Source organism: Macrotis lagotis, chromosome 1, assembly GCF_037893015.1.
Source record: "Macrotis lagotis isolate mMagLag1 chromosome 1, bilby.v1.9.chrom.fasta, whole genome shotgun sequence".
Classification (NCBI taxonomy): Eukaryota; Metazoa; Chordata; class Mammalia; order Peramelemorphia; family Peramelidae; genus Macrotis; species Macrotis lagotis.
The window spans coordinates 824812771-824839825 of record NC_133658.1 but is presented as its reverse complement, the minus strand read 5'-3'; the positions used below and the strand labels follow the sequence as shown (position 1 = coordinate 824839825).

The 27055-nt window shown below is 39.0% G+C and overlaps 1 protein-coding gene across 8 annotated transcripts in view; it reads left to right on the top strand.

Annotated features, from left to right (window-relative positions):
* The window catches only part of LOC141508479 (RCC1 and BTB domain-containing protein 1), a 76549-nt gene that overhangs the window by 17159 nt on the left and 32335 nt on the right, over positions 1-27055 (top strand). For 3 of the 8 annotated variants that reach the window (XM_074217145.1, XM_074217144.1, XM_074217138.1), the window contains exons 1-4: positions 1216-1231; positions 3651-3785; positions 22612-22781; positions 23345-23495. In XM_074217145.1, coding sequence (XP_074073246.1) covers positions 22656-22781; positions 23345-23495 — 277 coding nt within the window. In that variant the 5' untranslated portion in view covers positions 1216-1231; positions 3651-3785; positions 22612-22655. Of the gene's footprint in view, positions 1-1215; positions 1232-1922; positions 2119-3650; positions 3786-14248; positions 14451-22611; positions 22782-23344; positions 23496-27055 lie in introns of those variants that run through there. The other 5 variants (XM_074217140.1, XM_074217142.1, XM_074217139.1 and 2 more) reach the window with 5 other exon arrangements.

The following is a 27055-nucleotide window of genomic DNA, read 5'->3' as shown; positions in this document are numbered from 1 at the left end:
CCAAAAAAAATGCTCCTGTATTTTAGTGTTTGTGGGACACTTTCTTATTATCAATGACCTTCTTTTGTATCTGTCTGGGTAGTGACTTTAGCAAGCCTTTCATTTTAAGTACTTGGTAAGGTTGACCTCCGGTCTTTCTTTTGTGATGGTATTTCTGTTTACATCAATGAAGTAACTGTATGTTGTTTTCTTGGCTCTGCTTACTACACCATGCATCATTTCATGAGGATTTCTCTGTTCTTCTCTGAATCCACCACATAGGTTTATTCCTACAACACAATAACCCCCCCCAAAAAAAATACTCCTGTATTTTGGTGTTTGTGGGACACTTTCTTTTTATCAGTGACCTTCTTTTGTATATGTGGAATGGTGGAATCTCTGAATTAAATGGTATAAACTTTTTAGTCCATGTTCAAATTTTCGTTGATAACGAGGAGATACAAAAGGAAACAATTCAATTTGCTTTCCCACCCATTGCACCATAAAGCCCTAAGAATTTTTTTTTAAACCGTAATTTCTCGGTTTGCTTAATTTCCATAATTCCTAATTGTTCCAGTGATTCTGTTTTACCAAAGGGCAGCCCCTCCAGCAGCTTTCCCCATCATCTGCCCAATGCCGCCTAACCTAGATTATCCGCAAAGCGAAGGGTCCTTCCCCAAACCAGCCTGGGGGGGAGGGGGCACTGGCCAATCTTCTCTATTAGGGTTTTCTAAGAAGCTGCTCCAAAACAAAGGTCTCTTTCCCGCCTCGCGGTGCCCGGGCCTCCACGTTGCCACCCAGGGCCCGCGGGGGGCGGGGGCCTCCAAGCTGCAAGGACACGCGTCCGGGCCGCTCCGGTTCCAGCCGCCCTCTGCCAGGACTTGAGGGGCTCCGCTGCCCCGCCCCGAGGAGCGGGACCAAACCACCGCCTCGCGCCGGGCTCCGCCTCCTGCAGGCCGAGCCAATAAGGCGCTGGAGGCGAACGGGCGTCCCGCCCCCAGCCGCGGGAAGCCCTGCTCTCCGGCGGGCCCCCAGGCGCCCGCGGACTCCGGCCTGGAACCAGGTCCGGGGCTTTTCCGGCTTCCCCCCTCGCCTCGGCTCCGTGTCACGTGCGGCGGCGGCCGGGGCCGGGCCCGTCCTCGGGACACGTGACCCGGCGGCGCGGGCCCCTCCCGCCGAGGCCGGGGCGCCGCTCATCCCGCCGCGGGCAGCCGGGGACCGGAACGGCGCGCGCGCGGCTGCTGGTCTCCAGGTAGCGCGCCGACGCGAGCCCGAGGCAGGAACGGGCGCCGCGAGGGCGGGGGAGGGGCGAGGGAGGCCGCGGCCCCGGCCCGGCGCCCCGCGCGGGGCCCCGTCCCCGCCCCGGCTCAGCATCCCGAGAGCCGCGCGGGAGGGGGCGGGGCGCCGGGCCGGCGGGGAAAGTTCTCTTTCTTGGCCGGGGTCACGTGAGGCCGCGCGCGCGTGCGCGTGCGCGGGGGGAGGGGCCCCGGCCGGGCCGGCTGCCTCCACACCTGCAGCTGTCGTGCCGCCTCTCCGGGGGCGGAGCCGCTCCCCTCTGACCTTTCCCCTTTCACCCCCGGCCCCGCGGGCAGGAAAGCCTTGGCTGGGCTGGGGAGCTTTGCGGGTGCGCTTCGACGCCCTTTTGGATCAATGTGGGTCCCCTGCAGCGGTTTGAGCATCCTCGTGGGAGACCGCTAACCACACCGCGCTGAGACTTTGGAAACTCGAAGAGAATAGCAAATTCAATTTAATGAGCTATTCAAGTTTATTAGATTAATCAGCTCAGGCTTTTGGCACACTTTATGCCGTTAGAATCCGTGGTGGACAGGAATGCCAGGCTTTGGCCACCCTTCTGCTGCCATTCCTGGGGGCAACATCCTGTTGGCAGCAATTCTGGCGCATTTAAACCAGAATCTGGGGCTGCGTGTGGGGAAATAATCACAAAGCTCTGAAGCCCTCTGCAGCGGTTTTATTAATGAAAGGCTCCTGTGCCTTTCAGCAAGGCTTGGCAAGATGTCCAGTAAATCAGCAGCATGTTTTGGGAAGTCTTCGTTAGTATTGGTAAAGGCATTTACTCGAATAGTATAGCAAGAACAATCACTACAAAACTTTCCTCAATTACAATCAAACACAGAGCAGGTAAGACTAGGTGAAAGTCTGAACGGTGAATCTTTAAGTGAGGATCAACGAAAGAGGGAGGTAAAGAAGTTAGATTTTTGTGCACAGTTAGTCCTAGAATGGCATTTATTTTTCAGGGTTTCTAGCACATGTCCTGGGTGAACAACACAGGAGAATGCTTGGGAGATTCAAATGAAACAGAAGATATGACTCCTGGTCAAGAACTTACAGTCGGGTCAGGGAGATAAGTTTGAACCAAAGAAATCCTATTTGTATCTATAGTGGATATTTTCTGGTTTGCCGGAGCTGAATTTAGCCAGGGAATGCTTCTTGGCAGAAATGAAAGCGGCAGATCCCATCCATCATTCTACTCATTTAAAAGCAATAAACTTGGCATCCCGAATTTGAATTATTTTTTAAGTATTTGGTTACTGTATTTCAGTACGGTTAGCTTCCTGTGTGATTTTATATTTTTTCTTTTGAGAAAGGGCCTTACTAGATAGGAAATTTAGTGAATCTATTCAAAGTCTAAATCATAAAATTTCTTTAAAAGTGAGAGATCTTGGGGTCCTAAAGTCTGAAAAGACCCCAGTAATTTGTTTAGTCTGCTTTTTCAGGTGAGACTGAAGAAAAATCCTTGGAAAATGGTTTTCAGTCTTCATGCTAAATTTCCAGTGGAAAAAGTTTCATATCCTTCCTCCTTTTTAACACGTGCCATTGTTTATCAACTGTTAAAAACTAGGAATTGCTTCCCTTTCCAGCAAAATTTTCTGTTGTCTTTAAGCTTTTCTTTTTCTACTATCTCCCCCCCCCCCAAATCTGGAATATGATGAAGTTACCTTTTATCTTTCTGTTCTACTGAGTAAATGAACTCCTCTTTTCTTCTAAGACTTATTTATTATTTTTTATGAATTACTGAATTCCTTCTAAAGTTCTCTGTTAAGCTCTTTATGAGTCTTAAAACTTAGAGCACAGAAAGTAAGGAGATCTGTGGCTTGTAAAGATTTGAGACCTTGAATAAGTCACTCCTTCCATTCTACCTCAGTTTCTTCTCTGTAAATGAGTAGATTGAGCCATATGATCTCTATGGTCTGCTCTCCCCAGCCCTCTTCCCTTTGAGAGTCTGAACATAATATAGGCAGCTCTTTAAGTATAAATGCATTACGTTTTCAAATAAATTTATTGGTGGCTGGGATGCATTTTCTCATAAAGACACCATTCTAAATGGTTTTGGGGTCCTGTAGTCTAACCTGCAACAGCTCATAATGTACTAAAAATATCATATGATACTTGAAATGTTATTAAACATAATGCATAACAATGTTTCTTTGGGAAATTGCAGTCAGTGTTGCAACTTGAACTCCCCAAAATGCTTACCTCCTCAGCCTTAACCACTGGGCTAGAGTGAAAGGAGAATCTGACTTGGCCTTTTGCTACTGTTAAAACCCAGAAGCAGCCATCAGTTCTTGGTCAGTTTTCAATTAGAGTGTTTCTTTTTCTTTTATATACCTTCTCCCCCATCCACTAACCCATGTCTTTTTTTTTTTTTAAAGCAGCCTCAGGGATTGATTGATGTTTCCATATTCATCCCTGAAGCAGACACTGCAGGCCTTTTGAGGTTCTGGAAGATCTTTAAAGCTAGTCACAAAGAAGAAATAAATAAAATTTGCCTACTTGAAGGACTAAAAGTAAGACTCATCTAGGTTTTGGAGAAAAATCAGATTGTCTATATCATTATTCTGTCTCAAAGGCTCTGGAGTGAAGATCGAGGCAAGGCAAAGAAATAGAATAGGGATTGGGTCTGGTAGCAGAGCAGATTCAGGATTTTACCTTATTTTTTCCAAGACACCTACCCCCACTTCCTTGTTCCCATGAGTTCAAGGCAGGTACTGTTGCTAGCAAGGATGGGAAAGAGGGGGGAAAGTTCTGTTTCCCTTCTCCACTATTTCCAGTGGGAGAAATATAACATAAATAAATGAAAAGGTATTATTTGAGCACTTCCTCTGTGCCAGACAATGAGCTAGATGTTAGAGATACAGGGCTCTGGAAGCTAACAGTTTAATAGAAGATAAAAACATATCAGGGAATGGAGCCTGGGCAGGAACTTTTGTTCTGGGAAAATATAAAAGGAGTGGGACAGGACAGGTAGAGTATCTTGTTGGATAGCTGGATCTGAAGAACTGTATCCTAGTACTTGAGAGCAGGCAGCAGATAAAGGGGGGCCTGGTGGACTAATTTATGCCACTCAATTTCAGTCAACTAGGGTCCAAGGATGGTAGCTGTTTAGATGAAGGAATTGAACTGAACTAAGGCCTGTGGGGGACATGGGTTCTGAGAAGTCTTTTATATTAAGGTCCAGGTCTCTGTTCTGTGGGGGAGGATGCTGGTTCAAATTATGAGGAGCAGAACAGTGGTGACATGATGAGGAAGAGTTGGCTATCTGGATGGGATAGCATAATTATAATATTTTCTATGCTTCTTTTTGAACATTGAAATAAGCAGTTAGATGGTTCAGTGGATAGAGAGCTGTGCCTAGAGTTCAAATGTGACCTCTCAGACACTTACTAGCTCTGTGACCCTGGGCAAGTCACTTAACATCTGTTTTCCTTACTCCACTAGAGAAAGAAATGACAAGCCATTCCAATGTCTTTACCAAGAATACCCCTGATGAAAAAAAAAGAAAATCCCTGATGGAGTCACAAAGAGTCAGACACAATTGAATGTCTCAACAACAAACACGCTGAAACATCTCTATCATTATTCTCAAAGTAAAAGGCGAATTCATCATATTAGACCTCATCTAAAGGATAATTTATGAAATGCCAAAATATCTTTGTAAGACAGGTTAATAAAATAAACTGAAAGATACAAAGTCATATTGAGATTTCCTTTGCATAGGGAGTATGTGACTAATCCACAATCGGACAAAAGATGAGCCTCAAGCTTGGTTTTTTCCAAGTTTCTCATTCTTCTCCCTGTACCATACTGCTGCACACTGTTGTTCAGTGTGATTTAACACACACTGAGGATATATAAGAAGCATGAGAAGCAATTTCTTTTCTGAAGGACTTAATAAATGAGAGTTAAGAGAGAACCAACAGCTCAAGGAGTTGAGGAAGGTTTCCTGTCAGAAGCGATGCCCAGGGAAAGGTTTTGGTTTTGGGTTTTTTTGTATTTTGTGTTCTTTGGTTTTTGCAAGGCAATGGGATTAAGTGACTTGCCCAGAGTCACACAGCTTCGTAATTTTAAGTCTGATGCTGGATTTGAACTCAGGTCCTCCTGACTCTAAGGTCAGTACTCTATCCACTACACCACCTAGCTGCCTCTGGGATAAATCTTGCAAAAAACTAAGGATTGTTTGAGATTTGTTTTGCTCCTCATTATTATTATTATCCTGAAATTCCATGTTGTGAGGTTCCTAGAAGGATTCAGAGTCCCCTTAGGGTTTTAAGGTAGTCTTTGCTTTCTACTCTGCACTTCTTCTTGAGGTTCTATCTCAGTGATTTCTCATGAAGATGTTTTGTGAAAAATGAAAATCTTAATCTACAACAGCATTGCTCAAGAGATCTTCCTGTACCATTAAACAGAGACATTCATGAAATAATGTCTTGGTGTTCATTTGAATATCAAGTCATTTAGGGGTTTTTTTCCTTTTTTTTTTTTTGGTATTTTTTCAAGGCGAATGGGATTAAGTGACTTGCCCAAGGTCACACAACTGAGCAAGTTTCAAGCATCTGAGGCTGGATTTGAACTCAAGCCCTCCTGACTCCAGGGCTGGTACTCTATCCACCACACCATGTAGCTCCCCCAAATCATTTAGGTTTGATGAAGTTAAGAAGAGATAGAAGCATCACTCTGGAAAGAAATTCCTTATTTTTTGTTGATGCTATCAAATGCTCCTAATTATAAATACTTAGTCCAGAGTGATTAAAATGACTTCTATTAAATCTTCTTTGCAAAAAGAAAGCCCTCTCTATAACAAAAGAGGACCCTGAATTACAAAATGTCCAGTCCTATATGTAGTTTGTAAGGTTTGTTCCTCCCCTTTGTGCCAATCAGTGACTGGGGTTACAATCTAATTGATACATTCACCCCTATATTGTTTCCCCTCCCTACTCATTATACTATTAAGCATAAGGGAGTGAAAGTAATATGCATGAATCTCCTTAAGCAACTCACTTGTAAAGGATAAGGACTGTGAGTCAAATGGGAACCAGATGGGGCATGCCTGATGTAATCTCAGGTCTTGCTCAGGTAGAGGTCAATTTCTTTGTCTTACACTCACATACCTACCCATAGGCAACAATGCAGGCAGACCCCAGTCTTTATAATGTAAACCAACAATCTCCCCTTACATTCCTGTGGAAGCCAAGCACTCCCATATTGATAAAATGTTTGCTTCCATTTTTAAATATCAATCCAATTATTGGTTTTTACTTTATTTTCACCGGCTAGCTATAGAATTATTTCTTTACTGTCCAGGTTGTTTGATGGTCATGAGCAAAGTGTTAGGATCTAAAATTTCTCATTTTTATTGATGTCTTTTTTTTAATATTACCTAAATTTCCCTTTGCCTCAGAGAGCCAACCCTAATCATAAGAGAACATTGTTAAAAAGAGAGGGGAAAAATAAGCAAAATTGATCAATATTTTTTTTTCAAGTTCAATGAAGGCATTTATTTTGGGGGATTATACTCCCAAAGAGCAGACTGACATTTCAAAGAGAGATTGTAATTTCTACTGAGGAAGAGGGTGAATTTAGAGGTGAAGTAATTAAGAATACTCAAAGACTTAATACTTTTCATTTAGGGCAGGGAATCACTGTTTTGTTGATAAGGGTTTGTTATTTTTTTTAAATCTGAAATTATGTGCAGTGTTCCAGATCTGTGGACTGCTTAGCTAATCCCTGCAAGATGGGGAGGTTTGGTCCCATCTTTGGGTTCGATCTTGTTTTTTATAATTTTTCAACATTCCAAATATTTACTTCCCAACAGGGAGCATTATTTTAACCATTAGGGTGTTTGCAGGACAATTTTTAATGTAGGATTGAAAAGTATTAATGGAATTCAAGACCATGTCTGATACTATTTTGTGTTGTCTCACTTTTCCTTTGCTGTTAAATTTTACTCAGAGTTTTTCTGGACTATTTACGTATGAAACCAGCTGCATACTTCCAGAATTATGGTTTGGATTCAGGCCATAACTGAGTAGAACTGACATTTTTCATGAAGCTACAGATACAGAATCAAATCTAAATCCTGATTATAACTTTGTTAGTTTTTTTGTAAGGTATTTAACGCCTTTAGTAGATTTGAACTTTACTATTAAACTATCTCATTGCACAAAGTCCTAAAGAGGTGTTTTTAGCTTTTTTTAGCTCCTTGGAAATTTACAAAATAGAAGTTAGGCCATTTCTGTTTATAGTGCCTGGGTTTGGAGATGTCACAAAGAACTCTACTTAAGTTGTGGAACACAGTTTTTTCCTGTTTACCTTTTCAAAACAAGAACATAGTGTGATTTTTAAAAAAAGTTTCTTAATTAGCTTCCTGTCTATGCAAATATGTTTGCTGTTACCAAACGAGCCAACTAGGACACAGAAGACCTACTTTACCTATTTGTGAGCCTTCAGGGAAATAGTCCAACTTGTATCCCAGATTGGGCCTTCAGTCAGATTTTGTTTAGGTGTTGGTCATTGATGTTGTGAACTGGGAACTTCCTAGAATCACCTGAAGTTTTTGTTTTGGGCTGGACCTATAACTTTACTAGTCCCAATATGGGAATTCCTCAACATCTCTTGCATCTGTCTTGAAGCAGGTTAAGGTGCTGAGAAATTAAGGAACTTACTCCTGATCACACACAGAAGTAACAAGGATCTTCCTGACTTCAAGGCCTTTCCTTTATTCATTCCTCCTATCTGCCTATTGCCTACAATTACTGGTATGAAATCAAGGAGCTTGCCCTCTCTATTACCGTAGGAAGGCTTCTAGAATATTCTGATGCCATTTGTTTTTCAAAGTAACACAGAGGGAAGGGAATTCTTCCTCCTTTTTTGGATTAGTACAAGATTGCTGGAAATAGGAGTGCAGGCTACTAAAATGGGGTAAGAGACAGTACTATTTAACTATTTCATGAAGAAGTTCAACAGAGTCCCCCCTTTTTAACTTATGTCTGACCAGGAAGGATTTAGGGGTTGAGGAGGTTTAAAAAACAAACATAGGTCTTTTTGAAGATAATAATAACAATAACATTAACAACAAGTAGCATTGATGTAATACTTTAAGGTTTGCAAAGCACTGTACAATTCTCATTTTATCCTCACAATTGCTCTGGAGAGGATATGATATTATCTACATTTTACTGATAAGGAAATTGAGAAGGACCTAGATGTTTTCTTGGGATCATAACAACTAGTAAGTGTAGAAGATGGATTTGAACTTGGGTCCAAGGCAGCTCCCACAGTCTTAGAAAAGAAAAAGAGCCAGAAAGGCCAAGTGGTGGGAATACTGGCATTCCGGGAACTTGGCTTATTAGAAAGAAGAGGAAGAAGTCCCAGATGAAATAGACAAGTTTCAGGACAAGCTGGAAATGGAACAGGAACTTTGAATCACTTTTGTTTCTAATTTAATGAGATGATGACCTTGATAACTAGAACAAAATATTTTGATAAGCACGAACTACTTGGAGAAGATTCCAGGTTGTGGGTTGAGGTCCCCTAGTTTGGCAGGTACTAAGAAGGTGCCTCAGTGTGTGGGAGAGGGTTTTGTCATGGGACAGTAATACTGCCTCCTCAGAGTACCCTGGCTATATCTAGACCTGCCTACGCTCAAAAAGCAATGACATCAATACATAGTAATAAGACTGATACATAATCAGCTGTATAGCCTTGCTAACATCAGAACTTACTCCTAAAAGATCACCTTTGTGGCCAATGAGAATCTGACTTGACTGACCTTCTTGCTCTTCTTAAATATGCCCCACTCCAACCTTTAGTACCTTTTCTTTGGTTATTTCCTGTGCTTTTTCTTACTCATCTGCATCTTCTGGCATCCTTCACTTCTTTCAAGGTTCAGCATAAGCATGTCCTTTGAATTAGGCTTTTCCTTAATCCTTATCAGTCCAGTTCTTAAATTATCTCCTATTTAAATGATATATTTATGCACATGAGACTGAGACAAAGATGAAAAATAACATAGTCCCTGCTCTCAATGAATTTATTGCTTACTTGGTAGAAACTGAATGAATGAAAAAAGCTTTTTTTGAATTCTTCCTTTTTGTCAGGCACTTAAGCTAAGCACTTGTTTTTTTGTAAATGCATAAAAGAAATAGGGGTTCCATTGTAATGGGGGAAAATCAGATAAATATACTGAAAAGATCCAGGGAAACTCTTCTAGGTATATTTGAGAAGAGAGAGACATATTTGTACCAACAGTATCTGGAAAGAAATTGAGCTCAAAGGAAGAGTAATTTATTTTTAAACAAAAAGAAATGAGTACATTCCAGACCAGCAAGATGATTTACACGATTTGAGAATTGTTGAAATTGCATAGGATTTGGCAACTAATTTGGTTGTGAGAAATGAGCAAGAGAAATAGAAGAACCAAGAATGATTCCAGTATTATAAATCTCATGGTGACTGGGACTCTGGTTCCCTTATGAAATATTGAAATTTTCTTACCAAATAAGTTTAGGGTAATTAGTACTATTTTGGAAATGTGTTTGAGATGCCATTGGGAGGTTCAGGTGGAGATGTCCGGTGTGTAGAGTTTAGGGAAGAGATGAGAGCTGGGTGTTTAGATTTAGGAATGAGACACAGAAGAGAGAAGTACTCAGGTCAGAGAGATTCATTGACTTAGGTATTGCAAAAATTAGAGGTGGATCTAGGGAAAAAGTAACAAATTAAGAGTTGAGTATTCTATTGTTAAATGCCTTGTGAAGGGTTAGTGATATACAAAAATGAATAGTATCTGCCAAGAAGGGTCTTACAGCCTTAGTGGAAGGTAGAGTAGACAGAGGATGGGATCTTTACTGCCATATGGTTTCTCTTTGGCCAGTGACTGTTCTATTTGTTATTGTTGTTGAGTGTAATGACTCTTTATGATCCTATTTGAAGTATTCCTGGCAAAGATACTGGAGTTATTTGCCATTTCCTTCTCCAACTTATTTTACAGATGAGGAAACTGAAGCAAACAGGGTTAAGTTACTTAACTCTCAGTCACTGAGTAACAGAGACCAGATTTAAAGTCAGAAAGATAAACCTTCCCAATGCCGACCCTAGCTTTTTATCCATTCCACCACCTAGCTGTTTTATAGATGATGAAATCTAAGTTGTCTTTAGCTGTAGCTGACTGAATTGTGGCAGGATGCAAAGTATTCAAAGGTAGGCAGCAAATTTTCTGTTGGAAAAATAGTCCAAATGTACCTTGGTGTCATTTTCTTTTTTTTGGGGGGGGGGGGTGTTGCCAACTATCTTTCTTACAAGATGCCAGAAGCATTTCATGAGCATCTCTAGCTATTAATAAAAATACCTTTGAATGGCAGCTAAGTGTAAATCATTAATTAAAATGAAAACTGGCTTGTATAAATATAGGAAATTCTTTAATGGGAGAAGTTTGTATGTATTTTGATTTTTTTCAGTGCAAATAAAATGTTAGCCAGGTGGCATAGGTATTGGATGGAGTACTGCTGAGTTGGGAAGATCTGAGTTTGAGTCTTATCTCAAGTATACTTACTAGCTGTGTCACTCTCAGGGAAATCATTTAATCCTTCTCAGTCTCAGTTTCTTCATCTGTAAATTAGGATAATAGTGCCTGCCTCACAGAAGTGTCAAGATAAAATGCATATATAAAATTTAAAAACCTATAAAAATATTAGTTATTATTAGTTAAAATGATGCCACAGCCCATTAGTAAACAGCCTTATAGCATGTCTGCTAATGGTGGCACATGGACTCGTTCGATGCTCAGGTCATGTGCCTTTTACTTCCAGAAGTACCAGTCCTGATACTAATCAGAAGACTACTCTCCCAAGTAATTAATAAAAGGAAAATCAGAGCTTGAAAAGTCAGAACCTTAGTACACAGCATTTTTTTAAAATTATAGAACATTTTCCCTTTGATTATTCTCATCAGTATAGTTTTCTGTTCTAATGATCATTTGTGTATCTTAAAGTATAGCATTTTAGTTTTATGAACATCATTCTCATACATGTGTATATACATATACACATCCATATATATACACACACACACACACACACACACAAATATACATATACACACAAATATGTAACATACATATGTGAAGATCCCAAAATGTAGAGAAATTGTCTAGGTCATGCATCTATTAATTGTCAAAGATAGGATTAGAACCTAGCCCTTCTGACTCTAAGCAATAGGTTCCTAGGGTAAGAGCTGGCAGGGCCCATAGAAATGATCAGGTCTATTTCACAGGTGAAAACTGAGGCCGAGTGGTTTGCTTGTGGTTATACTTGTAGTAAGTGGCAGAACCAGAATTCAAACAGAGGGCTTCCAATTTTTGTATCCCAAATCTAGTATTCCTGTTGCCTGACTAAATGAATGATAGCATTTGAAAGCCATGTTTCTACTTAAAGTGTATCCAGAAATTAAGAGTAATTATATGTAATATTTCCTTGTGTGTGTGACTGAACCGACATATTCTCCCATTCTATAATAGCATTATTTGATTATTTTCTTATTTCTGAAATAAATTTAAATATACTGTTCAACTTTTCTTTTGACAGTATACCTTTCCTTATGACCTGTAGGCAAGATATCAGTGTTTGTAGAACCAAAAAATGATTGAACCATCCAATCTTCCTATCCTTAACCCTAATGACAAAATCCTTAAATGACTGAAATTTTCAGTTATTTTTTGTTAAGTAAATGAAATTTATCTGCTGCTTTAGATTATAAAGCCAAGGTAAGAATATTTAACCTTAAAACATTTAGTGTTTTAAATATGTTTTTGTGTGTAAATGCTTACTTATTTGTAGAACTTAAATAGTGAAACTTTAGCCTAAAAGATTTCTTTTGCTTAATTTTTTTACATTAAGCAGTCATTTATAGCTTCAGGGTCAGGTTAACCTTTTAAAGCCCTTTGCAAAGTGCTTGTTGCTTATACAATTCACCTAGTTTCTTTTTTTTTTTACATTTTAATTATTAAAATATATGTTCTTGCCTTTGAAATTGAGCATAATAAGTTGAAATATACATGTGTATACACACACACACACACACACACACACACACAGAAGGAGAGAATATTTGTTTCGTCTCTGGACCAATTTAGAAGACACCATCATTGTCAGCTGCTTCATCCAAAGCTTATCCTCCTTATGATATATCAGGTTCTATTCATGAACAGGTGTGAACTGCACCTCAGGGTTGATGCTGAACTACTTTTCAAAACAAAATAAACACTTGGTTTATATTGATCAACCATATATCTGAATTCATAGTACATGCTATAAGATAAGGTAGTTGGTACTCATGGGATGAAAAAATAGAAGTTAAAATTGGATTACCAGGTGGTGGCTAGAGCACTGGCCCTGGAGTCAGGAGTACCTGGGTTCAAATCTGGCCTCAGACACTTGATAATTACCTAGCTGTGTGACCTTGGGCAAGCCACTTAACCCCACTGCCTTGCAAAAAACTAAAAAAAAAAAAATTGGATTACCATAGAAATTATCACTAAAGTCTCTTGAGCATTCAGGAAATGTACCTGATTATACTAGACTTCTAAAGCCTTTCTTGGAAAAAGGCATTGCTCAGTATGTATTGAAGACTCAGAATATCCTACAAGTCAATATGGAAAATATGGTGACTCAAACCCTGCCCTCTTAGAGCTTTCTTTATAAGATATTAAATCATTTCAGTCATTCCCATCTCTTTGTGACCCTAGTAGGATTTTCTTGGCAAAGATACTGGAGTGTTTGCTATTTCCTTTTTCAGCCCACTTGACAAGTAAGGAAACTGAGGCAAACTGAGTTAAAGGACTTACCTAGTAAGTATCTGAGTTCAGATTTGAACTTAAGAAGATGAGTCTTCTTGATCTCAAGACCCAGCTACGTTAGCTATCTCCTTTTTTAAGATAATACATCTCAAATAAAGATGCAGATACTGAGATGCATGTAAAATGTAAACATGTACTAAGAACTTATGACACAACCTAGTGAGGGTACTAGCGTGTTCTAGTGAAAAGAGTTGTACATCTGGATTCAGAAGATGTAGTCTTAAATCTTACCTCTATTATTTGTGCAATGTTGGATAAGTCACTTTATCTTTCCTGATCTTTGTCTCTTCATTTTTAAAATAAAAAGCTTGAACTCTATGGTAGTTTCTTTTGTTTTTTTTAAAGGCAATGGAGTTAAGTGACTTGCCCAAGGTCACACAGCTAGGCAATTATTAAGTGTCTGGAGTTGAATTTGAACTCAGGTGCTCCTGACTCCAGGGCAGTGTTCTATCCTCTGCACCACCCAGATGCCCCTATGGTAATTTCTTTTGGCTGTAGATCCTACGGTCTTAGATGTTGAGACTATTTCCATTTTCTAAGGAAAGTAGATTTTTCTTCAATGCTGAGTGCCCCTTGTGTAACCTTGGAAAGCATCAGTTTGCAGTTTTGTAATCATCTTGATGATTCTGAAAACCATTCTAGCTCTCAAGTCAGAAATGAAAAGGAAGGGGTGGATTTCTGTTTTTAAAGATCAGGATATATACATTCTGGTTTTTAGAGAAATTCTAACAATTTAGGAGGTAAAAATTAGATTGTTTATCCAATCATTTAATTGAAAACTACTATAATAACAGAATTTCTCTTATTGTAGAATTCAAATGAGCCAAAGCATAGTTTTGCTTAATCCTTTGCCTAATTTTTGAATTATGAAGACTCAAGTTTAGTTGTCTTAAACTATATATATAGTCCATATATGGTTTAAAATTTTGTTCATTTATCTGATTAACAAAAACTCCTGATATTTATATTTTGGCTATCACAAATACTTTGGCAGTCGAGAGGTGATGGAGTGGAGTCTGGAAGGCCTGGAGTTAGGAAGATTCTCTTTCTGAGTTGAAACATGATCTCATACACTAACTGTGACCCTGGGAAAGTCAATCCTGTTTGCCTTTGTTTCCTCAGTGAGTGGAGAAAGAAATGGCCAACCACTCTAGTACCTTTGCCAAGAAAACCCCAAATGGGGTCATGAAGAGTTGGATATGACTGAAAACGACTGAAACAAATGTTTATTAAGCGCCTTCTATGACTTATACTCTGTGCTAAGTTGGAGGATACAAAGAAATGCATAAAATAGGTCCTGCCTTCAGGGAGCTCTTGAATCAGGGTACGTGCAAACTATTATGAACAAGCAAGCAATATACAGGATCAATTGGAAATCATCACTAGGGAAAGACACTGCTAAAGGGGCCAAGAAAAGGCTTCTTGTAGAAGATGGGATCAAGGGAAACTGAGACCAAAGATGAGGAATGAAAATGCCTAGAATTAAAAGAGAAAGTAAGGAGATCAGGGTAACTGGATCACAAGACCACAGCCACATATATAGCATGTGGTAGGAGAGGGGATCAGATTATGAAGGTCTTTGAATGCTAAGCAAAGAATTTTGAATTTTTAGATGTAATAAATTTTAACAATAAATGTTTAGCTAATAGGAAACCACAGGAATTTAATGAATGGGGTGTGATGGAGTCAGTATTCTAACTGACATAGTTAGACCCTGCTTAAGGTAAATCTTTGACAGCTGAGTGGAGGATAATCTTGAGGAAGAAAATCTTGTGACCAGGAGAACAACAAGTAGATTGTTGCAGGAGTTCAGGAATGAGGTGATATGGACCTGCATCACAGTGGTAGCAGTGTCAGGAGAGGAGATGTTAGGAAAGTAAATCAACAGGCCTTGGCAGCAGTTTAGTTATAGGGGAGGGGGAGGAGGATGTCAAAGATGACATCTTGGTTGTGAGTTTCAGTGATTAGAAGGATATTAATACCTTCAATATTATTAGGGAAGTTATAAAATGTGGGGGATTTAGGGGAAAGATGGCAGGTTTGGTTTGAACGTATTGAGTTTAAGATGTCTGATAGGCAGTTACAGATGTAACACTAGAAGCTAGCAGAGAGAATAGGCAGGATAGGTTTTAAAATCATCAGGATAGTGATGGTCATTGGAACCTTGGGAGCTTATGTGTCATCAGGAGAAGTAGTATAGAGGAAAAAGAGAGGAGAGCCCAGGACAGAACCCCGAGGGACACCTCCATTTAAAAGCTAAGATCTGAAAGAGGATCCAACAAAAGAGACTGACACATGTCTCTCTTTAAAGTTCATAGAACACATTTTATAAGTTATTTTCTTTGATCTTTATACCAACTTTATGATGTGGATATTATCCCCATTTTGGACATAGAGAGAGGATGAGGTATAGAGGTTGCTGCTCAGCCAGAGCCCCACAACCATTAAGTCCCAATATGTAGAATTCAGACCCACATCTTTTCTGACTCCCATGTTCCCAGTTCTTTCTACCAAACCACTCTGTGTTATTATAGTAAGGCTAACTGTCCCTCTTAATATTATTGTTGGCATGAGGCAAGCCATTTTTAGAATTTCTTAATTTGATATCTGATAAAAAGCAAAATACTTGATCAGAATATCACATAGTTAGGGGTGAGCTAGGTTGCTCAGTGGATAGAGCACTGGCCCTAGAATCAGGAGTACCTGAGTTCAAATCCAGTCTCAGACACTTAATAATTACCTAGCTGTGTGGCCTTGGGCAAGCCATTTAACCCCATTTGCCTTGCCATATATATATATATATATATATATATATATATATATATATATATATATATGTATATATATACACACATATATATACATATATATATATACATATATATACATATACATATATACATGCCATATATATACATGCCATATATATATATATATATATATACATATGTATATATATATCACGTAGTTGTCACATCTGCTTTTTTAGTAATCATCAGCTATGCAGAGATCAGAGCTATAACTAGCATTTTGGGAACTCAAAGAAATATCATGAGGTGTGTCCACAATTTACTTCATTTAGAAGGTGGGAAAAACACTCCAGGACATGAGCCCAGGAGCCCAGTACCCTGGCCTGCCTGAGGTAAGACTAGGGAGTTTGACTGCCCATGTATCAACTGCCTTTCCTTCCTGGAATGCACTCCATCCTCCCCTTAACCTCTTAGAATCCTTGGCTCTTTAATCAAAGACAATTTGAAAAGTTCTGTGATGAAATCTGAATGCAGATCAAAGTATACTATCTTCAACTTTTTAAATTTGTTTTTTCCTTTTTTCCTTCTTGTAGTTTTTCCCCTTTTTGTTCTGATTCTTTCACAGAGTAACAGGTTTATACATATATAATTTGTATTAGATTACTTGTTATATTCTAGGGTTTGAGAGAGAAACTTTACAAAAATGAATATTGAAAATTATCTTTTACATATAATTGGAAAAATAAATTGTAAATTAGAAAAGTACCCCCAAGAAAGAATCCTTGGCTTTCTTCAAAACATAGATAATATGCCACTTTCTATAGGAAACCTTTTCTGACCTCTCCCAAATTCAAGTTGTTAAAAGTCTGCCCCTCCTCAAATAATCTTATATGCTTTGATGTTTTCATGATCTTTGTTCCCAAAAGAATATGACCTCAGTGAGGGCAGGTACCATCTTTCCTTTTACCTTTGTATTCCTAGAATATATGAGGTCCTTAATAAAGCTGTTTTGGATTAGATTGTTGCTGAGAGACTGCATGGGATCTGCACTAGGAAAAAGCTCATATTGAGAAGAAATGAAGGAGGAAGGGGTACCACCTAGAAATATTTTTATAATAGAAATGCTTTTAGAAAAATCTGAGTTGCCTTGCCCCCATTACAACATTGGTCCAAGTGACCAGATGTATTCAACTCATTAGTTAATATTCGAATGCTTGCTAGCCTCTGTTTTGATTGGAAACATGTACTCTGGGGCAGGTAGGTGGTGCAGTATTTAGAGCACCAGTCCTGGAGTCAGGAGGACCTGAGTTTTCAAATCTGGCCTCAGACAATACTTACCTAGCTGTGTGACCTTGAGCAAGTCACTTAACCCCATCACCTTGCAACACCCAAAACATAGAATAGTATTAGGAAACATGTACTCTAAATGTGATTTTAGACACCTGGATTTGATTCCTGACTTTGTTGTTTACTGCCTTTGTTACTTTGGGCACGTCACTGCCTTCTATAAAATGATAGAATTGAATTAGATGATTTTTCTTTTCTTTTTTTAAAATTTATTTATTCTCATTTTGTACAAATAATGCTTTTTATACATTAATAAAATATTCTTGTTTAAGAATAAACAAAATACCCCCTCTCCCCAAAAAATATAGACTCGTATGAGCGATAAAGGGGAGAGAAAAAAATTAAAATTAAAAAATAATAGTAAGAATTGTAGGTATGGCCAGGTGACACAGTGGACAGAGCACCAGCCCTGGAGCCAGGAGCACCCGCGTCCAAATCCGGCCCCATATATACCCCAAAATCACCCAACTGTGTGACCCCATGTAAGCTACCCCAACCCCATTGCCCTGCAAAAACCAAAAAAAGAAAAAAAAGGATCCAAAGTAAAATAAAATAGTAATAATAGTAGGGGTGGCCAGGTGGCTGACAGAGCACTGACCCTTGAGCCAGGAGCACCCGTATCCAAATCCAGCCTCAGATACCCAATGATCACCCTGCTATGTGGCCCCAGGCAGGCCACTCAGCCCCATTTGCCCTGCACCCCCCCCAAATAATAATAATAAAAAATGTGCTTTAGTCTTTGTTCCAACACCACCAACTCTGTCACGGGTGGATCACATTCTTTATGATAAGTCCATCACAAAAGTTACTTCCATATTTTTCCACCATTGCCATTGCTTATCACAACTCCCTCCTTTCGTATTTCTCCCCTACCATGTACTATATTTTCTCTCTCCTTTCACTTGATTCTGCTGTAGGGTAGCCGAGTGGCGCAGCAGAAAGATCCTGGCCCTGGGGCCAAGAAGCCCTGAGCCCCCCACCACCCCTTAGGCCCAGCATCCACCCAGCCTTATGGTCCCGGACAGGCCATCCAATCCTAGTACCTTGCAAGAAGTAAAAAAGAAAATGTGTTATATCTGACCACTCTCCCCCCATGGTCCAACCTCTTCTCCATCACTCACATCCCCCCCCTTCCCCCTGTCCCCCTTCTCTCCTTCTTACTCCAGATGTCTATACCCCATTGAGTATATATGCTGTTTCCTCTCTTAGCCACCTCTGATGAGAGCAAAGATTCCCTCTTTCCCCCTTGCTTTCCCCCCTTTCATATCATTGCAGTAGCTCATTGTAATAAAAAAAATATTATATGAAATATCTTAGCCTATTCCTCCTCTCCTTTTTCTTTCTCCCATTACATTTCCCTTTTTTCTATTAGTTCCATTTTTATACCACATTATATCTTCAAATTCAGCTTTCTTCTGTGCTTTATATATAAAAGCTCCTTCTACCTGCTCTATTAAATGAGAAAGTTCATATGATTATTATCAGTGTCATTTTTCTATACAGGAATACATGTCCTTCATATTTTCCCTTTCTGCTCCAATCTCTAATGCTTCACCTGAGTCCTGTATTTGAAGATCAAACCTTCTGTTCAGCTCTGGCCATTCCAACAGGAACATTTGAAATTCCCCTGGTTCATTGAAAGTCCATCTTTTTCCCTGGAAGAGGACATTCAGTTTTGCGGGGTAGTTGATTCTCGGCTACATTCTAAGCTCTTTTGCCTTCCGGTATATTATATTCCAAGCCCTACGAGCTTTTAATGTAGTTGCTGCTAAGTCCTGTGTGATCCTGACTGCAGCTCCACAGTATTTGAATTGTGTCCTTCTGGCTGCTTGTAATATTTTCTCTTTGACTTGGGAGTTCTGGAACTTGGCAATAATATTCCTGGGAGTTGTTTTTTTTTTTATCTCTTTCTTGGGGAGACTGGTGGATTCTCTCCATTTCTATTTTGCCCTCTGCTTCTAGGATATCTGGGCAATTTTCCTGTAGGAATTCTTTCAAAATGATGTCAAGGCTATTTTCCTGATCATGACTTTCAGGTATTCCAATAATTTTAAAATTATCTTTCCTAAATCTGTTTTCCATATCAGTTGTTTTTTCAATGAGATGTTTCATATTTTCTTCTAATTTTTCATTCTTTTGGTTTTGAAGTATTGAGCCCTGATTTCTTGTAAATCAGCAATCTCCCTGAGTTCTATTCTTTGTCTGAAGGATTTGTTTTCCTCAGAGAGCTTTCTTATCTCTTTTTCCATCTGACTAATGTCATTTTTTTAAAGCATTCTTCTCAATAACTTTTTGAACTGTTTTATCCATTTGACCTAAGCTGGCTTTTAGCATGTTATTTTCTTCAGCATTTTTTTGGATTTCCTTGACCAAGCTTCTGACTTCATTTTCATCTTTTTCCTGCATCTCTCTCATTTCTTTCCCCAATTTTTCTTCTATTTCCCTCACTTGATTTTCAAAGTCTTTTTTTGAGCTCTGTCATAGCCTGAGCCCAATTTCTTTTTTTTCTTGGAGTCTTTAGATGCTGGAGCTTGGACTTCCTCATCTTCAGATTGAGAGTTTTGATCCTTCTTTGGATCACAGGCAAAGTATTTCTCAACAGTGTTCCTCTTTTTTCTCTGCTTGCTCATTTTCCCAGCCTGAGCCTGTTTTGGGGGTGCTTCCTGAGCTTTTGGGACACCCCCACAAGGATCTCAGTGTGTGAGACTCTGTCCTCCCTCCTGGTCTGTGAATGACCATATGCACCCCCTCTGCCTCGGGGCTGAGGTGGGGGGAGCCCTGCTGTTCTATGGGGGGGCCTAGACTGCGATCAGGATCTGAATGTTGTCAGAACCCCAGATTCCTGTTCCAGGGGCAGAGCTCGGCTGTCTCTCTCTTCACTCCCCTCATTAGGCTCAGCCAGCTCATGCCCTGGGGGCTCCTGCTTACCAGCTTCTGCTTTTGTTTCCTGGATCTGGGCTTCTACTACTAAGTTGCTCACTGTGTGTCTTGAGGGCTGGGCTTCATGTGTTCGTTCTGGCAGAGGTCCCCCTGCTGTTCCCCCAGTTTGTGCCTGGTGCTCCCCCGGGGGTATAGGTCAGGAAACTGACCCGCTGCTGTTTTGAGCCCCGCTCCCAGTGCCCTGGGGCTGCCTCCGGGAGGCTGAAGTTCCTTCGCTCTGGCAGGCCACTACTCTGACCCTGTGGAGCCAAGCCTTTCTGCTCTTTTCCAGGTTACCTTAAGTTGGAGAACTGCTTCACTGGGTCCCTCTGTTGGTTCTATCTCTCAAAAATTTAGAGTCCTTAGTTTCTAAGTTTTAAGAGAGCGCCTAAGAGACGATCCTCTCTTGTCGCCATCTTGGCTCTGCCTGCCCTAGATCATCTCTTTCAACCTCCTCTATCATGATATTGGAATCTGAGGAGCCAGTACTGTGCCCCTTAATTACAGTAGAAAGAGATTGATGTGGGGGAAGAAACTAGTCCTGTGATTTCACAGGTAAAATGAATTCCTGTTGAGGAAATCCTCCACCAATGGAGATTGGAACCTGGCTTGTTACTTAGAGTCTTAGAGAGTTGTATGGGAGCATCAACAGGTTAAGTGATTTGTCCAGGGTCACTCTCCAATCAGTATGTGTCAGGGGCAGACCTTATATTCAGGCCTCTTTGAAAACCAGGTCACTTGCCCATCCACTATTCTGTAGATGCCGCAGAAGAGATGATTCTTTGTAGTCTTGTTAGGGCTGTTTTCTTTTTTAGGTTTTTTGCTAGGCAATGGGGTTAAGTGACTTGCCCAAGTCTAGCCACAGAGCTAGGTAATTATCAAGTGTCAGAGGCTGGATTTAAACTCAGGTACTCCTGACTCCAGGGCCAGTGCTCTATCTACTGTGCTACCTAGCAGCCCCTTTTAGGTGCTCATCTTCCAGCTAACTGATGTGACCAGACCTTGATATATTTCTCTTCTAGAGCCTCTTGGCTCCTTTCCAGTTCTGGAAAAAAGCAATTAGAAATGTCTACAGTGGCCAAAACTTGTTAGGGAGCTGTGATCCTGACCTGTGAGTAAAGAAGACTGGGGTTCAAAGCTGTCTGAGACACATTTAGTAACTGAAACTCTGCTCTCATCACTTGACTTCTGAGTCCCATTTCCTCTTCTGTCAAATTAGAATTGATAGTAGAGTGGTCTGAAAATGAAATGAGATAATGTCTGTTAAAGCACTAAATAAATGTGAGTTGTTATTATTAAGCACAGGTTCTTTCTATAAAGTCTCCTCTGAGTCTTGTATGACCCAGGAAATTGCCTGCCATGACAGGGACTACATATTATACCCCTTTACTTTTGGAAACCATTAAAGTTCTGTGGCAATTTGAAATTGTGAGAATTTCTTTAACAACACATAATGTGATCAAAATTCACCCCTCCCAACCCTGATCAGATTCTGGTCTTAAAGCTCTATTATAGTTTGAGGTGTCTATTAAAAGGTGGGAACATTCTGTTGGGGACATAAATCATGAGATCAGAAAGATTTATACATGATTATTTGAAGAGGGATGGAGTACTAATTAGATGAGGTAGAAATTAGGAAAGGCTTCTCATAGAAGATGGCACATTCCAGGTAGTGTTGACAGATTAATATCTTCATTCTGTAAGTGTTTGCTTTTTGATCACAGTAATAATCTCCCATATTGTAGTATCATTTATGAATAGTCCTATTCATGCTAAGAACTGAAATCAACAGAAAGGTGCTCTTAACTTTAAAAATATATGATAATGTAAGAGCAGCTAGGTGGTGCAGTGAATGGAGCACCGGCCCTGGAGTCAAGAGGACCAGCCTTCAAATCAGGCCTCAGATGCTTAATAATTACTTAGCTATGTGACCTTGGGCAAGTCACTTAACCCTACTGTCTTGCAAAAAAATGAAAATAAAATGAAAAATAAAAATATATAATAATGAATACATAATGTTTTTCTATTTTCATTCCAGGGAACCTAGACAGATTTGTGTTTTTATAATATATGTAACCATTGTCAGCCTTCCTAGAAAACATTCTATAGTAATTTTATCTACTTATAATAGTCATTAAAGTTTACAAAATATTCTAAGATTTTTTCCATTAGATACAAGTTTCATGCTCATGTTTGTTACATACATGCATATTTGTAGACAGATAAGCAGTCTCATGAGTAGGGGAAAAATAAAAACCAGGCCTTGTAAAATATTCCTTGCTCAAGAGAAAAAAACCAAGGCAAAGGAATAAAAGGTTGTGTTAGTAGCCATCTAATAAGGTCTTTTTTTGGCATGATTTACAAGGTGATACTCTGTTACTTCTGGTAATATAGTCATATTGAAACTTTTATTGTTGTTTATTTCAATCACCTTAATCTTTTTTTTTTTTCAATCTTTGTTTACAACAGCAGAGATGTCAGCTTATTTATAGGAGTTACTTGGAACAAGAGTCATGGTGGATGTAGGAAAGTGGCCAATCTTTACCCTCCTCTCACCTCAGGAGATTGCTTCTATCCGGAAAGCATGTGTCTTTGGCACATCAGCTAACGAAGCTATCTATGTTACCGATAGTGATGAGGTAAGAACCTAGTCAAATATTTGGCTTACTTTGGGGTATGTACCTCCCATGCCTAGAGACTGAGAGGGTAGGGTAGACTTATATGAAAGTAAATTCCAACTTCAGTTTTATTCATTGTGTACTGGCTACCCACTGGGTGATAAGGGGCTAAAAAGGTAATTTTGAATTCCTCTTTGCCTTTCTTCAGTATTGTACAAAATATTTGATAGCTTTTAGCAAATTTTTTTTCCTCCAATAAATATTATTACCGGGGCGGCTAGGTGGCACAGTGGATAAAGCACCGGCCCTGGAGTCAGGAGTACCTGGGTTCAAATCCGGTCTCTGATACTTATTACCTAAGCTGTGTGGCCTTGGGCAAGCCACTTAATCCCATCTGCCTTGCAAAAAACCTAAAAAAAATTAAAAAAGTAAATATTATTACCTTACTTTTCCCTATTTATGAGAGCTATGAATTAGTTATCATGCTGAACTTAAATGAGGCTTTGTTTCCAGAATGGAAAGGGAATTTTTTTATAGCCTTGAAGTTAAATGGGACAAAGATTAAAAAGTTCTTTGTTTTCTAGGTGTTTGTATTTGGACTGAACTGTAGTAACTGTCTGGGAACTGGGGATAATCAGAGCACCATTGTACCCAAAAAGCTAGAGGCATTATGTGGAAAGAAGATTAAGAGCCTTAGTTATGGAAGCGGGCCACATGTGCTTCTTAGCACTGAAGGTAAATATGGGAGGGGGTCCCCAAACTTTGATACTGTTAAAGTGGAACTATCACTTCTAAATTGAGGGAAGCAATTCCTTCATCCAGTAATTACTTATTTGCATTGTCAATGGAAAAAAGGATAGGGGAGGTATAATTTTTTTAAACACTAGAAAATACTGCATCAAATCCAGCAAACTTCTGAAGATCTTGGCTTATGTTCCTGGATTGCTTTTTTGCATTGCTGCAACTAATTAGCCTCAGATGACTTATCCTTTCCAATATAATTTTTCCATTTACTTATTTTTATTTTTATCAATAACTTTTGTTTTTATTTCTCTTTGTTTTCCAAAACTGTATTTCCCCTTCTTTTATCCAAGGAGTCATCTCTTGTAACAAAGAATGAAGAAAAGGGGGGGGGGGGGTGAGGAAGTAGTTCATCAAAATCAGTCAAGTTTGGCAATATTTGGAATATTCCACACCTAAAGTCCTTACTTCTTGGAAGAAGGGAGGACAGTTCATTTTCTTAATTCTTCTCCAAGAATAAGCTTAGTCATTATAATTACATTGTATTATTTATGTTCTTTGTTCTTTCCACATACGTCAATGTAGTCATTGTATGTGTTTTTTTCCTTGATTCTAACTGCCGTTTTCATCAGTACATATAAGTCTTTCCATGCTTTTATGAGTTCTTCATTTTCATTGTGTGAGACATACTAATATTTCATTACATTTATGTATCACAATTGATATAGCCATTTCTCAATTGATGGACTTTAGTTTTATTTCTAATTTTTCACTACTACCCATTTCTATTGTATACAGTACTGAGAAGTTACTTAGACAAGTCATCAGAGGTCTGTAAGGTCAGAATTCCTTTGTAACAAACAGATATAAACAAGCAAAATAAAGCCACACCTTGGGTGTGTCTAAAAAGTGTCTCATTCTATGCTTCCAGTTCATCACCTTTCTGCCAAGATGATCAGATATGCTTGCTCATTATAACATATAGAGTTCCTTCTTTCAAAGCAATTTTCTGCAGTACTCTTGTAGCTCTAGAGACTAGACCTGCTATTTTATTAGCATAGGATAAGAACATGCTTTTACCAATGTAGGTTCCTTTTCTGTAATTTATTGTCTTAGTAACATTGAGGGAATTAAGGGACCTACCCACAATGATGAGTCATTGTCTTGAATCCAGGTTTTTCTGATTTTAAGGCCAGTTCTTTATCCACTATGTCATGCTGCTTCTCTGCCTATGATAGCATGGGCCTGATTTAAATGGTTTTCCTGATTTTGTTCTCTTTATTCTGTATCAGTTTATAATACAAATCTCTTAATTTGTCCTTTTGACTATTTCTTTTTTTATAAAGATTTTATTTTGAGTTTTACAATTTTCCCCCTGATCTTACTTCCCCCCACCCCCACAGAAGGCAATTTGTCAGTCTTTACATTGTTTCCATGGTATAATATTGATCCAGATTGAATATGATGAGAGAGAAATCATATCCTTAAGGAAGTATAAGAGATAGCAAGATCAGATAATAAGATATCAGTTTTTTTTCCTAAATTAAAGGTAATAGTCCTTTGGTTATTTATTTTGTTGCTTATTCATTTCAGTTGTGTCTGATCCATCATGACCTAATTTGGGGTTTTCTTGGCAAAGAAAGTAGTGCTTTGCCATTTTCTTTTCTAGTTAATTTTACAGATGAGGAAACTAAGGCCAAAAGGATTAAGTGACTTGCCCAGAGTCACACAGCTAGTTAAGTCTCTGAGGCCAGATTTGAACTGAGGAAGATGAGTCTTCCTGACTCCGTTATTGCACTGTTTCTTATGGTGTAATAATATGGTGCTATAATTATTTTTGTAAATGTGAAACTGCCTCTGACCTTTTCAGATATAAGACTTTTTAGTGACGTTAAGTCCAAGGATATTTAGTTTAATGATTTTGGGGGGGTATAATTCTGGACTTTTTCAGAATGGGTAGATTAGTTTACAGCAGGTCTTCATTAATACTAGTTTATTGATTGGTTTTCTCTATAGTTCCCCCTCCCAACATATTCTCTTTCTTCAATTCATCTTGTCTAAACTTTTCCTTCTTCCCCCAACTTAACTATGCCACCCCACCCCCACCCCCTGGCTGCACAAATACAGCTCTTCAAATGACCTGATTGCCTCCTTTCATAAGAATATTACTTTCTCAGCTCCTCTTTTCTCTTCTTCATTAACTTCTCAAAAGTTGCCTGCTCTTTCCTCTTTTCCTCAATCACAGAAGGAAAAAAAAACACCAGTCCTATTGTTCAACAGACTGATCCTTTTTTTCGATATACCCATTGATTTCATTCCCTCTTATCTTCTCCCATGATTTTACTGCAATATTCATTTTCCCTTTCATGCATCTTTCCAGCCTACAGAAGATGCTCAGATTTCCACAATCCTAAAAAAATAAAACTGTTCCTTGATCCTTCTTACCCTAACCAGTTACTTTCTAGTATCACTTTATTAAATGCTATATATGTGATACTTCTTTTACTTAATTCCTAAGCCCTTCCAGTCTGTTTTCTGTCCCAAGTACCCTACTGAAGCAGCTATGTCAAATCACCAATAATCTCCCAATTGGTAAAGCCGATGACTTTCTTTTTCTTTTCCTTCTGAAATGAAGCTTTGATAGTTTGCATGCCTCTCTTGTTACTAGAGATTATCTCCTCCCTTGGTTTTAGAAATACCAAACTCTCTTAAAGAGTTTTCATCTTTCTCTCACCACTCCTTTTCTCTTTCTTTGACGGACTCTCCATCCTATTCCTGTTCCTACAAGAATGAATATTATCCAAGTATCTGGGCTTGACTTTCTCCTCATCAATCCATAACAAAATGAACTGGAGTAGGAAATGGCAAACTACTCCACAGTCTTTGCCAAGAAAACTCCTAAAGGAGTCGTAAAGAGTCAGACATAACTGAAATACCTAAACAACAAAATACGAAATAATCAAAGGAATATATTGAGAATCCTTGGAAGACTTGTGTGTCCCTTCAATCAATAAACCTTTTTTAAAGCACATATGCTTAATATGCCAGCCTGGAAATACAAAGAAAGGAAAAAGTCAATCCCTGGTCTTGAAAACATTAAACTTGTAATGGCAGCCTCAATCATAGAATTAAAGTTGGAAGGGAACACAGTGGCTCCATGTAGTTCAGTTCATAATCTGCAGTCTTTGAACTTGTGTTTAGAATTGTGATAACAGCATTTCAGTATAATTGATTTCCTTTGCAATCCTATGTGTTTTATTTTGTGCATTAAAAATGTGATTTCAAAAAAGAATCCATAGGCTTTACTAGACTATCCAAAGGGCCTCATCTAGTCCAGTCCAAAAGTGAACAAGAATTCCCTCTATAACATCTCTGACATTTGGTCATTATTCATCATGACCTTATTTTAGCCCCTATATTCAAAGTAAAGAAATAGCCTATGTTACATTCATTAGTGACATCCAATAAATTAATAAATACCCTCCTTATTTGTGTTTCAGAGGATGACTATTACCAAAAAAAGTGTTTTTGTAATCTGTTGATATCACTTTTCT